The sequence below is a fragment of the Trachemys scripta genome, chromosome 11, assembly GCF_013100865.1.
Source record: "Trachemys scripta elegans isolate TJP31775 chromosome 11, CAS_Tse_1.0, whole genome shotgun sequence".
Classification (NCBI taxonomy): domain Eukaryota; kingdom Metazoa; phylum Chordata; order Testudines; family Emydidae; genus Trachemys; species Trachemys scripta.
Window position 1 is genome coordinate 26364132 of NC_048308.1, and position 13890 is coordinate 26378021.

Below are 13890 nucleotides of genomic sequence, written 5' to 3' on the forward strand. Positions count from 1 at the left end.
CATACCTTGGCAAACTAGCCCTGAATTTTTCACTTTTCCAATAATAACCAGTTAGATTTTGCAGGATTTCAAATTTTCTTGTAAATATTTTGCACGGCTCTGCTTTAGGGGCTTGAATTTACTTTAACAGGTTAAACATTTTTTAAAAATGTGATCATATTAATATGAGAAGGAAAACTTATTTTTAAAGAGGTATGAAGTACATCATTGATGTTATTATTCCTTAGCTTTTTTGTTGCCTTCTTGAAAGATCACTAAATGGAAAAAATGAAACCAATTCATATGACTGTAGCATTTCAAGAAGCCCATAAATGCTGCTCTAGGTATTGGCTGGTTCTGTGGTTTGTGCAGCTTGCTGTGCTAGAAAGGAGATGAATGTGGGTTTGGAAGGAAGCTTTAGCTTCATTGGTAGTGTCGTCATGGTACGTGTCTACTAACTACTCCAAATTATACTGGACCTTTCAATAGGAACTTAATTGTTATGGGGAAATGGGCAGCACTTACCAGAACCAGGTTTCTTTATTAAAAAGAAAAAGAATAGCAATAGATCTGGGTAGGTTTTCCTGAGCAGTGAAAAGGGTGCGTGGTATAGATATTAATGGTAGAAAATGTTTTCTTATATGTGATGCTGCGGGGGTGTTTGTTTCCACACATAAAAGTATATTTTTGAACCCTTGCTTCCTGAGTGAGAAATGAAAAGCTTTTGCTCAATATATTTCTTTTCTCACAATGGATGTTTTTGTAGATTGACTGAAACAAGAATTTCGTCAGACTTGCCTCTGCACTGAACAATCAAATGCACTGATCTCTAATGATTTTTCTAACAGATGGGTCAGGGAGTTTTTGAATGAAGAAAACAAAGGCCTGGATGTTCTGGTGGAATATTTGTCATTTGCACAGTACGCAGTCACGTAAGTAAAACATGGCTTTTGTTCACCAGGGTTCGCAAAACAAAACAACATAGTGCAATATAGATAGACTGGCAGAGAGAGTAATATCTAGTCAGATGCTGTGCTATTCCTGTAAAGTTGTTTCCATTGCAATAGCTTGGCACAAAATTATGTAGGTTCCTGAGAACCAGAGCAAATGGCAAAATTAGATCCCAAATGTTAGATCAGAGTATATTGCAAAGAGAAGGAAAACAAAAAAAATGTGCTTATGCAGTCTGAGCCAGAGGAGGATTAGGGGTTTGTGTGGCCATGAGCCAGAGCCAGTAGGGGCCCCTCCCCACCCCATCCGCCTGCAATCCCTCCTGCCTCCCCTTCCCTCCCCGGGTGAGGGGTCCTCCCCTGCTTCCTGGCAGGAGTGCTGGGTTGGCAGAGCAGGGCAATACCCCCCATACTCCAACCCTACTCCCCGGCAGGAGTGCCAGGTGGGTGGAGCAGGGCGGGATGCAGATGTGCCCATTGTTCTGGGGGGCCCCCAATTGGTGGTGGCCCTGGGCACAGGCCCCGTTGGCCCAGTGTCTAATCCACCACTGGTCAGATCATTTTTTTTAAAGATTAGTCACATCTGTTTTAGCTTGATCTCCTCTGAGTGGGACAAAATACAATAAAGAATGAATAAATTTAGCATTACATCCAGATATTGGCCTAAGAAAAATGGCCAATTTTTTGCCTTCCTTTCCAAAAGTTTCTTTTAGATCCCACTGTTTGTGTTCCTTCCCTCAAATATCATAAAATCATGTAGTGGACATTATATTCTTAAATATTAATCAATAACTTTATATAGGCAAGGTTGAACTAAGTACACCCAGACAATTTTTTCAGCCATGTTGTATTATGATAAACTAATTCCTACGAAGTTCAAAGCAAAATACCGTATATACTTGTTCATAAACCGACTTTTTTTTAGTAAAAAAGGGAAGCACCAGAGAAGGGGGTCAGTTTATGAATGGGTATAGAGAGGAAGAGGTGGGACACAGCCCCTCCCCCTAACAGAGGGAGCAAGGAGAGGCAGCACAGCCAGCAGAAGGGAAGAGGCAGGGCCAGAGTCTCTTCGCTTCTGGCCATGCTGCTCTCCTCTCAGCCTCCGAAGCAGCTGCAGCTCCAGGGCTGGCAGGCTGCAGCCGTGCGGCTTGGCCCCATCCCCAGTGTAGGCTGTGGCCGTGCCGTCTGGCCCAGCCCGCTGGAACATGCTGCAGCTGTGCTGCTCGGTCTGGCTTGCCGGAGCAGCTCCAGCCAGGCCAGAGAAATCCTCCCCTGGCCCTCTCCAGATGGGAAGGGATGGGATGGGATGGGGAGAGTGTGGGGGTCCCAGGCTAGGGGTAGGGTCATCTGGGGGGTGGTCACAAGGGTTGCTCCCCTGACTCCCAGCTTCTCCCTCCCAAAAATGTCCCACCAGTTGTTGTTCCGGCCCGTCAGGGTAAGCAGCTGGCACCAGGACACTTTGTTTACTTAGGTTTACCTCTGTGCCTGCGGACGCTCGAGGTAAACAAACCATCTCAGCCCCCCAGCGGCTTATCCTGATGGGCTGGGAGCCAAAGTTTGCTGACCCCTGAATTATAGGGTTGGCTTATGAACGGGTTATAAAAATTTTCCATTTTTACTTATCCGTCTTGGGGGCGGAGGAGGTCAGTTTATAAACGAACCAGCTTATGATCGAGTATATACGGTACTCACATAAACTAATTCTCACAATACTCTTGTAAAGCTGGGTAGGTATAATCAGATCACTTTTATGGATAGGTAGATTTCAAGAAAGAGAATATCTATTAAAAGACCACTCAGGAAGTCAATGGCAAAACTAGGAATAAAAAAGGAGTCCTGCTTCCCGGTTGTCTGACCTTACCACTAGACAACACTTCCAAATATATTGTTATTTATTCTGTATTAAAACAATGCAAAGTTGGAAAAAATTATTATGGGCCAATGTAAATCATTGTATCCTCATTGACTGAAATGGAGGTAATTTAAACAACTGAGGATATGTTCTCACATACTCACAGGGTTTAACTTCATTATATTTAGGCTTGGAAGGATTAGATTTTTGACGGTAAGTGTTGGTAAGTGTCGATTTCGTCGTATGCACACAAACCAACAACAAAAAAAATCCATCAGTAAGAATCTGAATTTACAAATAGGCAAAGTGATAAAATTGCTGCTTGAGAACTTATTAGAGTTTGATTTAAGGATATTTACTTTGTGTATATTGTCACGGGATGTTGTGAATTTGTGCATTAACAGTTATAAAGCTTTATGTTTTTGAATATCAATGTCCAGTGTCATAAAATAATTATTGTCTGACCTCCCCCTTCTATTTTCCTGCAACTGTGAAAATTTAAATAGATAAAATATTGTTTTAAAATGCTTAAAACTCATAATTTTGTGCAAATAGGAAAATTTAAATCAATAAAAATAGAAAAAAATCCTTAGAATTGATCTCTGTCAAAATGGTAAAAAAATAAAAATTGAAATATACCAACCCTAATTACATTGTACATATAACTTCTTATATGAAATGAATGTGTTAAGAAAAGATAGAGCTGCATACTCTATTGTACATGCAAACTCTAGCTAAGTGGAGCCAAAGTTTTATTTTTAGATTGAATACATGTGTATATATATTACCATTGAAAAGAAATGAGACTTTTGGTGGAATTATAATAAAATTAATTAAGGAAAATTATATATTTTAAAATATTACTAACACTGGAAAAACTGCACACAGCTTGTTTTAAAGATTTTGTTCCTAAAATTGTATAAGTGGAAGCAAGTTAACGTGCCAGAGTTTTTTTTTTCCCCCTCTAACATGGTAAACGTAAGTAATAACCTCAAAAAATGTAAGAGGAACAACCAACTCTTGCTTTAAATGGCAACAAAATGGGTAAGGAGTCAAAAATCAAGAAAATCTATAATGATTTTGGTAATGTATTACATATGGTTCAAGATTAGCCTTGGCCAACAAGCCAGTATAAATGCTCAGTCACATATTGATTGATGAAATTAAATTAATAGCCACACCATGTATTGGTTTATTAAAATAAAATTAAGACAGCTTTGAGCTTCCCCCTCCATTCTCCACGGCTGTTAGTCATCAGCAAATCAGTCAATGTTGTATTTTTTTACACTGAAATAAGATTAATTCATGGCTGTTTGATTCTTCTTAAATTATATCCCTGTGTTGCTCATTTCTCCTTTTGTCAAGTTCCAGATTTGCTGCAAAATGTACTTGAATCTAGCACTGTGTTCCAGCTGAAGGGAAATTGTTTTGCGTTGTTTTTTTAGTTTTTTCTTGTAATCTGTTGGGACCTAGTAAATCTGCAGATGTTTAACAGGAAGGAAAAAAAGCTATGTACATCTTTTTTTGTGTAAGCCTACATTGGAATTTCTATTTCCTTTCAGTTTTGACTTTGAAAGCTTGGAGAACAATGTGGAAAACTCAATGGATAAATCCAAACCTTGGAGCCGTTCCATTGAAGACCTGCATAGAGGAAGTAACTTACCCTCGCCAGTTGGCAATAGCATTTCCCGCTCTGGCAGGCATTCTACTCTACGGTAAGGCCATTTAATCAGGGAGTAGGAACTACCTTAGAAATGTGGGTGCCTGAGTGAGGAGGATCATGTTGGTTTTAAAGTTATAATAATAATAATAATTTGCATTTGTATAACACCTTTCATCCCTAAGACCTGTACAGATTCGACATACGTAGGAAACAAAACGCTTTGCACTGAAATGCAACCAACTTTTAGGTGGAATGAAGCAGTAACTTAACAGCACACAGCAGCTCTACGCAACAGTTGAGGGGATTAAGAGAGGAATATATTGTCCATTTTCAATGGCAGAGTAATTGAAGCAATTGAATAATGTAATTATTCAAATTAGAATGTAGCTAGCACACTGGGTGCAATCTCTTCTCTTGCAGACAGTGCCAAGGGCCAGGCCTTCATATCTAACATCTCATCCAAAATGCAGTATCTCCAACAGCACATTGTCCCCTGAACATCATGCAGGACCACTGTATCAAAGGGAAGACCATTTCCCTGTTGCAATATCACCATCACCTCTGGCAGCACTCTGAATTTTGCTTTGAGGTCTCCCATTCAGGAATTGAACACATATTCACCCTATTTAGTTTGTGATATCTGACAGGATAACCGCTGAAGAAAGCATAGATGGTGACTATTTTATATATGTTCGTGCTACATGGATACTTTTTAATGTTACGCAACATAATGAACAGCAACTTTAGGGTACCAATATATAGTCAGTTGTGTCAGCAATTCAATATGGCAGACGGAATTTAATGGTCTGTGGTTTTCAGTTGTTTGGCCCCTTTAGGATATTTCTGGTTAATATCAGCTATTGAGAGGATAAAGAAACTTGGAATCACCAAGTATTTAGTAATTTTTTCTAGATCTTCCACTTGAAGTTCACATTTGACTTGCCAAGTACTGCTAGGTTGGGCTTTCTTAGTCCCAGATCAGGGGATAAATGGATGCACTTCAAGCTACAGCAGCAGTTGGAATGGATCTGAAGTCTAGAAGATGTAATTCAAGGATTTCAGAAGGCTAAAAGGAGAAAAGTAGAGACTTGGAGCTGGACACAACCCTTGCTGAGAATACACAGAATTGTAAAATGAAGTGAAATCAAGTTGGCCCAGGGGACAGGGTTTTCCTGAAAATGTAGCACAGGAGAAATCTTTTTTATTCCCATTGATGCACCGAATTATTAGAGTGGGTAATTTTAATCTCCTCTAAAAGGTACTGTCACTGTGCCTGGTACCCCTGAGAAAGCCAATATGACACACCCCCTTATGCTACTTGTGGACTGCACAAGGATTTTAGTATAGGCATTTAATTCAGAGTCTGGTATTTATCATTCAAGAATGTTATTTTAGGTGGATGCTACTCCTGTTCTTTGTCACTGGGAGGTGTGTGTGACGAGTATACCAGGAATGCATAATTCAGGTGTGCATTACATGTTGCTTACATTTTTTCTCTTCCTTTCCTCTCGTTTCCTTCCATCCTTCTTTCCTCTTTCACATATCCCCTCTTTCCTCCTCCTCCTCTTCTTTTCCATATCACCTCCTCCTCCTGTGCATCCTTCCTTTCTCCTCTTCTCCTTTTTCCAAACCTCCTCCTCCTATCCTCCATTCCTTACCTTTTCCTCATCCACTCTCATCCGTCTTTCAAAATGCCATCAGATCGGTTTCTCTGCCTGAACAACTTCAGTTCAAACGCCGCCAGAGCTGCTTTTCACCCAACTGTCTCTGGAGCGGCTTCAGTTTACACTCTGCTGGTGAGGCTTCAAGCCGGAAAATCTCGTAAGTCACAGGTGTCAGGTTACACCCAGGAGAGCTGCGTAGTACATGGTAGCAGGGTATTTAACTGCTGCTCATGTTTTATAATATGATAACCACATGTCTTAGGTGAGGCACTATGCCAAAAGTGGGGGTTCCCAGCTTCCGAAATGTGCAGTTATCACATTATAATTCATATGTCAAAGGGTAGTTTGGTTCTGTTGGGTTGTAAAAAGAAAAAATAAATTTGAAAGTTGTATTTTGAAACAAACAGTTGTTTTCATGTGAATAGTTTTATAAGATTTATTCATACACCGCAAAGCCATACTTGTTGTTTAGAGTATTGCATAATTTAGTATTATTAATAGTAATAGTAAGAACAACAGCGGCTCAAACTCTGACTTATTTGTACTTGGACCTAAGGAGAGTTTTATCTGATTGAGGACTTCAGGATTTGTCCACGTAATGATACGTAATAAAAGCTTATTTCAGTTGAATCTGAAAACACTGTAGGACTATAACCAAGTAGGATCCCAAAGCCCCTCTCCAGTTGCTGTATTCCGGGTGCTTCATCCTAAACGATGCACCTTTTTTTTTTTTTTACAGGAAAGCTGCATTTTAGGGAAATAAACTAACTTTCAAAGCCTTTTTAATTAGAAATTTTTTTTTTCCTGAAACAGACTTTTTGCTGTGCAAATCAGCAGCACCTGACTTATGTCAATTTCTTTACAATCATTTTTATTATTATCTCTGTAAGATGGCAGGCATCTTGGATTACACCTGTTCCAAGGGCTTGAATTATTCCTAACCATGTTTAACTTGTATAGGTCTTCAAAGCTTAGCTGAAGCTATTAGGGTATGTCTACACTGTGGTAAAAAACTTGCGGCACTGAGTCTCAGGGCCTGGGTCAGCTGACTCAGACTCTCAGAGCTTAGGCTGCGAGGCTGTAAAATTTCAGTGTAGGCATTTGGATTTGGGCTGGAGCCCCTGACTGTGAGACTCTTCCCGCTCGCAGGGTTTCAGAGTCTGAACTGCAGCCCGAGCCTTGTGAGCCCAAGTCAGCTGACCTGGGCCAGCTGCAGCCATGCCGCAGGTCTTTTATTGCAGTGTAGACATTCCCATAGGGTCCTGGATTGTCGTTATGTTTAGTTAAAATACAATGAATCTGAAATAAAAACCAAACAATGTTGTGAAGTAGGTGTAGGACCAAATTCTGCCCTCCACTGGTATAGGCCAAATTTATCCCTGTTGTAAATCCCTCCTAGTTGATAACGTTGACCTTGTCTTTCTATCCATTTGTTTGTCCCTGTCTTATGCATGGCTAAGATTATCCATCACTTTTCAAGTTGTTACTTTAATTGACTTTCTGCAGCTCTTAGTCAAATTCTGCCTAATTCCAGTCTCATAACTGTTTCCATAGCAACTAGTATATTTTAAAGAGGAAAGAGCATAGCAAGACTGGGGACAGAAAACAAAAATGGGGGTAGAATAAGAAATGTATGTGGCTTAACTGAAATATCTGATAGAGAGTGGTGCTTTAGGGATTTTATTGTCACTTAACCGGGATGACAGCATTACTCCCACTTGAGAGTCATGCTCTCATTTCAAATTTAAGCCAATACAGATTCTTGAGCACCCCTCTCCATTATGTATTGTGTGTATGCTGAATAGGCCAATACTGAGGTCTTTACTTGGGTTGTACTCAGACAAACTTCATTTCTATCATAGGAATCTATGGAAACTTTCCTGAGTTAAAAAGAAGTAAGAACGTCAGGAGTTGACTGTATCCTGAATATATTTTATTTTTGTATGTATGCATATGTATATAATTTGGAGGTGATAAGGTTCCCTCAGAATCAGTTTTCATTCAAATTTGCACTTAGAACAAATCCCTGTATCTCATGTTCTGATGATTGAATTTAGTCTCCAAATTTAACCCAATCACTATTCATGGGCCTGTACATCTGCAACTTTGAAACAACTGGAAGAGTTCTTTTCCTTGTTTAAAAATGGTACATGGGGGGAAAAAGTTGTTCTTGGATCAAGAATAACATACATTCTGTTCCACCTGGAGCAAATGTTTATAGCCCAGCTAGAGTGGAGATGCTGATAGGCCTCAGTTATTTCAATGTTTGTGGGTGCTGCCATTTTAAAATATTTTCTAAGCCTCCCCTTTTTGGGAGTATCCTTCCCTGCCTTTTGTAGAGTGCAAGCTCATTATCTATCAGTCAAGGGGATCTAGTTATGGAACCAGAGGGAATCAGGTGAATCCAGAGTCTTACCAACATCAGAATGACACAACATTGACACCCCCTTCTATCCCTAAATTCCTACTCCCCCCCCCCAAAAAAAAACCTCTACCCCAAGCAGAGTTTTGACCCCAGAAATAGAGACGTGGCAGTGACTCCATGAAGTCCACTAGGGACTTGCTTTATTATTATTGATTTTACGTGAAGACCCTCATGGTCACGGGTGGCAGTATAACCCTAATCTAGATAGGTGGAACTGGGAAAGCTGAATAACAATACAGTGCAATAGGCCTCATTCACCAAGGCACTTAAGCACATGCCTAATTTTAAGCACATAAGTAGTCCCACTGAAGTCAATGTGTTAGGCATGTCTTTAAATACTTTGCTGAACTGGGGCCTTCATTCACTTTATATACATGAGTTTTTTGCACAGGTGTTTTATAGTTGTCCATGAAGAGTCTGTAGAAGCTGCATGAATGGCTTGTAAATGTTAGACTTGCTTACCAGTTTGACTGCTTAGGGTTCAATCCTGCAAAGTGCTGAGCAATAAGCTCCCTTGGCAGTGTTACTGGAGAAGCATGGGCCTGGAGACTGAACTAGGCTCTCAACCACTAAGGTCTCCAGGCTGTCTAGATGACAGATGTGGGGATCTGTGCTGTACCTCATCTATGGCAAATAAACCAGTCTCTGAAGGTGTCAGCTCAGCACCTTTCACAAGAACTAAACTCATTAACACATTCTTAGTAAATTCAATAAAAGTAAAGAAATGATTGCACTAGTACTGAAGTGGTCTGTTATTAAATCTAGATGAGGACTAGATGAGACTGGGGAACCTTGGCTATAATGTATAATCAGCAACAATTTCCTTTCCCTCAAACCGGCTTTTTCCATATGGATGCAGTGTAACAAATTTGGAAATATTGGGTCAGACATTCAAACAGCAGACATCAGCACAAGTATAAAAACAAAGTAGCCCAGCCACAGATGACCTCCCCCTCTCCCTTTGAATGTCTAACTGTCGAAACGATTATAAACTACAGGAGCATGCACTTGGTGAGGGTCCCTTTTTTTCTTCTTCAGAAACAACTTTTTATAGGTTTTCTTTAAAAGAGGGGCAAAGGCAATAAAAGAGGAACCATATGAGTTTAATTACTAGAGTAAATATACTATCAATGACATAATTTTTGACGTGCAGCAGAGAGGAAATCAAAACCAACAATCATCTGAATGTTCACATCAGCCTAACATTTGGTAACAAGAAATGAAAAGAAAGCAATAGAAGCTCAGGGCATAACCTCATCCACCCAAGTTTGGCTCAGTTCTAAGTGAGGGGTCTGAGCTATTGCCAGTATAGTCTAATGCTAGGAAGGCAACAAATACCATAGGGCAGTATTACAATTGCCACTAAATAAAAAAAATACTGATTCCAGTGCATAGAATCAAAGTAAAGAAGTCCACATGCTAAAGCCATCACCAGTCTATGTCACTTAAGTCTCTTTGAGGCAAGTAGCATTTGATATAGGGAGCATATGGGAATCAAGGGCAAAATTCCATTCTCCAGTCTGCAGTATGAATATCTTCTCTGCACTGCAGCTTTCTATTGCATATTCTGTACTTGTTCCTCACCCTGCAGAGCCACTAAATTCAATGAAAGTTCTGTGAGCATAATGAGTATAGCGTGTTTAACAGTGATCCATGGTGTGGAAGATGATGGAAGAGGAGAGGAGGCAGGGATATTGCCCTAAGTGGAAACCCAAAGCACAGAGCAAAAACACGAAGAGTGATGCTGGAGTAAACCCACATATCAAACTAGTCTATATCAGAGTGAACTGGATAGCTCACTATCTTTTGGCAGAGAGGTGGACTAGATAACTTTTCCGTCACCTTTTTGACTAGCCGTAAAAAGGGTTTTCTTCTATAGGGGAATCTCAAAACAAACATCGGCTGGTTCTTTTTAGCTGCAGTTTTGCCAGATACAGTAAAGATATGTTCATACCTGTTGCCTACAGTTGTTGTTTATCTAGCATGAATCTCTTCTTCAGAAGAGATTAATATATAAGATTACAAATTGAATGTAGAGGCTTTAAGATCCAGCTTCGTAAATGTGCTCACTAGGTAAGGAGTGGAGTAGGCATCTGGAAAGGCACATAAGTAATTAGGAGCATGGGTCAGGAGATTTCTCAGACTGAGCAGATTTCTTTTCAGGTAGTCTCTGGGGGAATATCATATTTATATAATCTGTAGGCAGTGGGGGCCCAGAGTAATCCCAAGAGCTACTGAACTTCAAAATATTCTCACTCCCCAGACTCCATTTCTTCTGGCACTCTAGGCAGCCTGAAATTCTGGATCCTGCCTTTGTTCTCCAGGTCATCTTTTATTAGTATAAGGAGTGTTGTTTCCATCTGTTACATCTGACAAAAAAATCTATAGATATTTAAAGGAATTTTGGAAATGCAGGAAAAGATGCACTGGATTTTGAAGACTTTTTCCTAAAAATGGTATAATATAGATAACAGTAGGTTTGATTATTAACATCCAAAACGTAAATCACTTGTTCTTTCTTTAGTGCCTTGAAACAGATGTGAGAGAATTACAGAAAAGATCTCTACATAGCTACAAGTAACTTAGAACATTATGTTGCAGCTTTTTCTCCATTTTTAACAAATATATGTACTTTAACGAATAAAGGCAGCTGTCTTTAATTTCCCAATTCATGTTCAAATGGAGGCTCCAAAAGGGAAGTATTTAGTCACATTGATAACTTTGTGCCACACAGAGCTATGCATTGCTTTCAATTCCTGTTCAGCATAGATCTGACCCCTAGCTAGCATATAATCAATTTATATTACACTTAGATAGCTTAAGTTCATTATTTGGGCAAACTGTGAATTTCCCACTTTGAGAATGGAAGGAAAAAGAGCCTAAGTGTTCAACACTGGCAGTTTCTGAACACAGTCACAACTGTTTACTCAAATAGGCTATAGAAAACCATGCAATCAGTGCTAAATGGTGGGTAGATGTAGTGAATTAACCCCTTAATATGTTAGTGTATAGGGCCAGGTGCCCTTTGCAAATGGTGTCTGCTTATTAAAACAACCAGCAATGCAAAGCAGACCAGGAATAGAGACCGTTAGGGTGTTGACACATCAAAGCTCTCGTTGCTCTGGGGTTGTAGACAGAAAGGAGTAAGCAAGATAGCTCTAGTTGTAATGTATGAAACTTTTATTACGACAGCTGAAACCACCCAAAAGTTGCCTGATTTCATATTTCATAATAAACTTTAGGTCTGATCCTGTAAAGTGCTGAGTACCCCCAACTCCTGCTAAAAGTCACCTGTCTGAATTCAGGCCTTGAAACTCAGTATAGGTTAGCTCAGGGGCGGGCAAACTTTTTGGCCTGAAGGCTGCATCAGGTTTTGGAAATTGGAGGGCTGGTTAGGGGAGGGGGCGTGGCCTGCCCCCTGTCTCTCCCCCCCCCCGCTTCTCGCCCCCTGACAGCGCCCCCTTCCCCCCCACCCCCCCAGGACTCCTGTCCCATCCAACCCACCCTGTTCCCTGACTGACCCTGGAACCCCTGCCCCTGACTGCCCCCCGCTGCCCCATCCAACCCCTCCTCTCATTCCTGACAGCCCCCCCGGGACTCCTGCCCCATCCAACCACCCCTTTTCCCTGTCCCCTGACTGCCCCCCGCCGCCCCATCCAACCCCTCCCTCCCTCCTGATTACCCCCTGGAACTCCTGCCCCCATTCAACGCCCCTGTTCCCCGCCCTCTGACCTCCCCGACCCCTATCCACCCCCTCACCCCCTGACCACCACCCCGAACTCCCCTGCCCTCTATCCACCCCCCCTGCTCCCTGCCCCCTTACCGCACTGCCTGGAGCACCGGTGGCTGGTGGCGCTACAGCCACGCTGCACAGCACAGAGCACCGGGTCAGGTCGGGCTCTGCAGCGGCGTTGCCCCAGGAGCTCGCAGCCCAGCCGCCCAGAGCATTGCGCCGGCAGCGGGGCGCGCTGAGGCTGCGGGGGAGGGGGAACAGCAGGGGAGGGGCCGGGGGCGAGCCTCCCGGGCCAGGAGCTCAGGGGACTGGGCAGGAGGGTCCTGCGGGCCGTAGTTTGCCCACCTCTGGGTTAGCTAAATGCTTACAACTTTTCAAGTGAACTTGGGTCCTGTTTCTATCAAGCCTGCATCCAGTTTCGAGTGAATTGGAGCTATTTATGTTTTTGGGTTCCTTTTACCTCAAAACTCGGGGCCTGTAAATTCATGTGAATTGAAAGCAAATAAAAAGTTTACACAAGCCCCTGAGAACCAAAACTGCACAGCTCTGACCAAGCAATAGAACTTTGCTTAGCTCTCCATAGCTTATCACTTGACACTCATTTCTCACTAAAGCCGCCATTTCTTACTCTTCTAATAGCATAACGGATGCAGCCATGGAAATTTCTGAGACAACAAGGTAGGATGTGGTAACCCCATAGCACAGTGAATTCTAAGAGGCAATTCCTGATACAATTTGCCATGACACAAAGCTGGCTTAGTGATTTTATTTCATACGTATTAATTGAAGAAAGACTTTGCTTGTATGTCTTTCCATTGGAACGCATGTGGCAGTCCTACAACAAAAGCATGATTTTTTCCTTCCAAAGGCTTTTTTCCTTTCCTATAAGGCTGCATATGACACTGGGAAGCTCATGGAATTTTCAAACAAAATGAACTGCAGACTTCATTCAGACTGTGTGTACTCTGGAGAGCGTCTATCCATGGCACCCATTTCCCTTTAACTAGAGATCTGATCCCTACTGGAACTCAAGGAAGAAGATGGGAAAGGCAGAATTAAGGCAGTTATAAGCCCAGACTCTCTGCTCTGAGCACACTATACAGAGGATGATGCAAAGAACTGACTACACAAAATTAGTGTACTATTTTGTCTCTGTATGCAACAGCTGTACAGACAAGTGGAACCAAATGTGTAATATTTAAAAACTAACTCAGAGAATTGTAATACTTTCCTGAATTAGGTGTCCGGCACAATATTTTATATTTATGAATGGAAAATTTAGCATTAGATGGGATGAGAGCACCAGTGATGCCAACTTTTGCAATTTTACCACAAATTTTGTGTTATTTGGTGTTTTTCTGAAAGTTCTGGCTCCTGGAGTCGTGTGATTTTGTGAGAACCTCATCTTTCACTTAAAAAAAAGGTTGTGGTCCTCATGGTTGAGCAGAAAAAATTTAAAATATGACCCCTCACTAAAGACTCAAAAACCAGAGGGCCAGTAAAAACAGCTCAAAATGTTCTTTTAAAAAAAATCTCAACATTTTAATCCAATCTCATGATTTTGGAGGGGCCTGTCGTATGAGTTTTGAATGTTTGGGGCTGGCAATACTGGAGCACCTTTCCA

General features: G+C 41.4%; 1 protein-coding gene across 9 annotated transcripts in view; it reads left to right on the forward strand.

The window, feature by feature from the left end:
• The window catches only part of FMNL2 (formin like 2), a 268963-nt gene that overhangs the window by 175355 nt on the left and 79718 nt on the right, over window positions 1-13890 (forward strand). For 6 of the 9 annotated variants that reach the window (XM_034785959.1, XM_034785957.1, XM_034785958.1 and 3 more), the window contains exons 5-6: window positions 828-911; window positions 4344-4496. In XM_034785959.1, coding sequence (XP_034641850.1) covers window positions 828-911; window positions 4344-4496 — 237 coding nt within the window. Of the gene's footprint in view, window positions 1-827; window positions 912-4343; window positions 4497-6145; window positions 6266-13890 lie in introns of all 9 variants that reach the window. The other 3 variants (XM_034785953.1, XM_034785954.1, XM_034785952.1) reach the window with 1 other exon arrangement.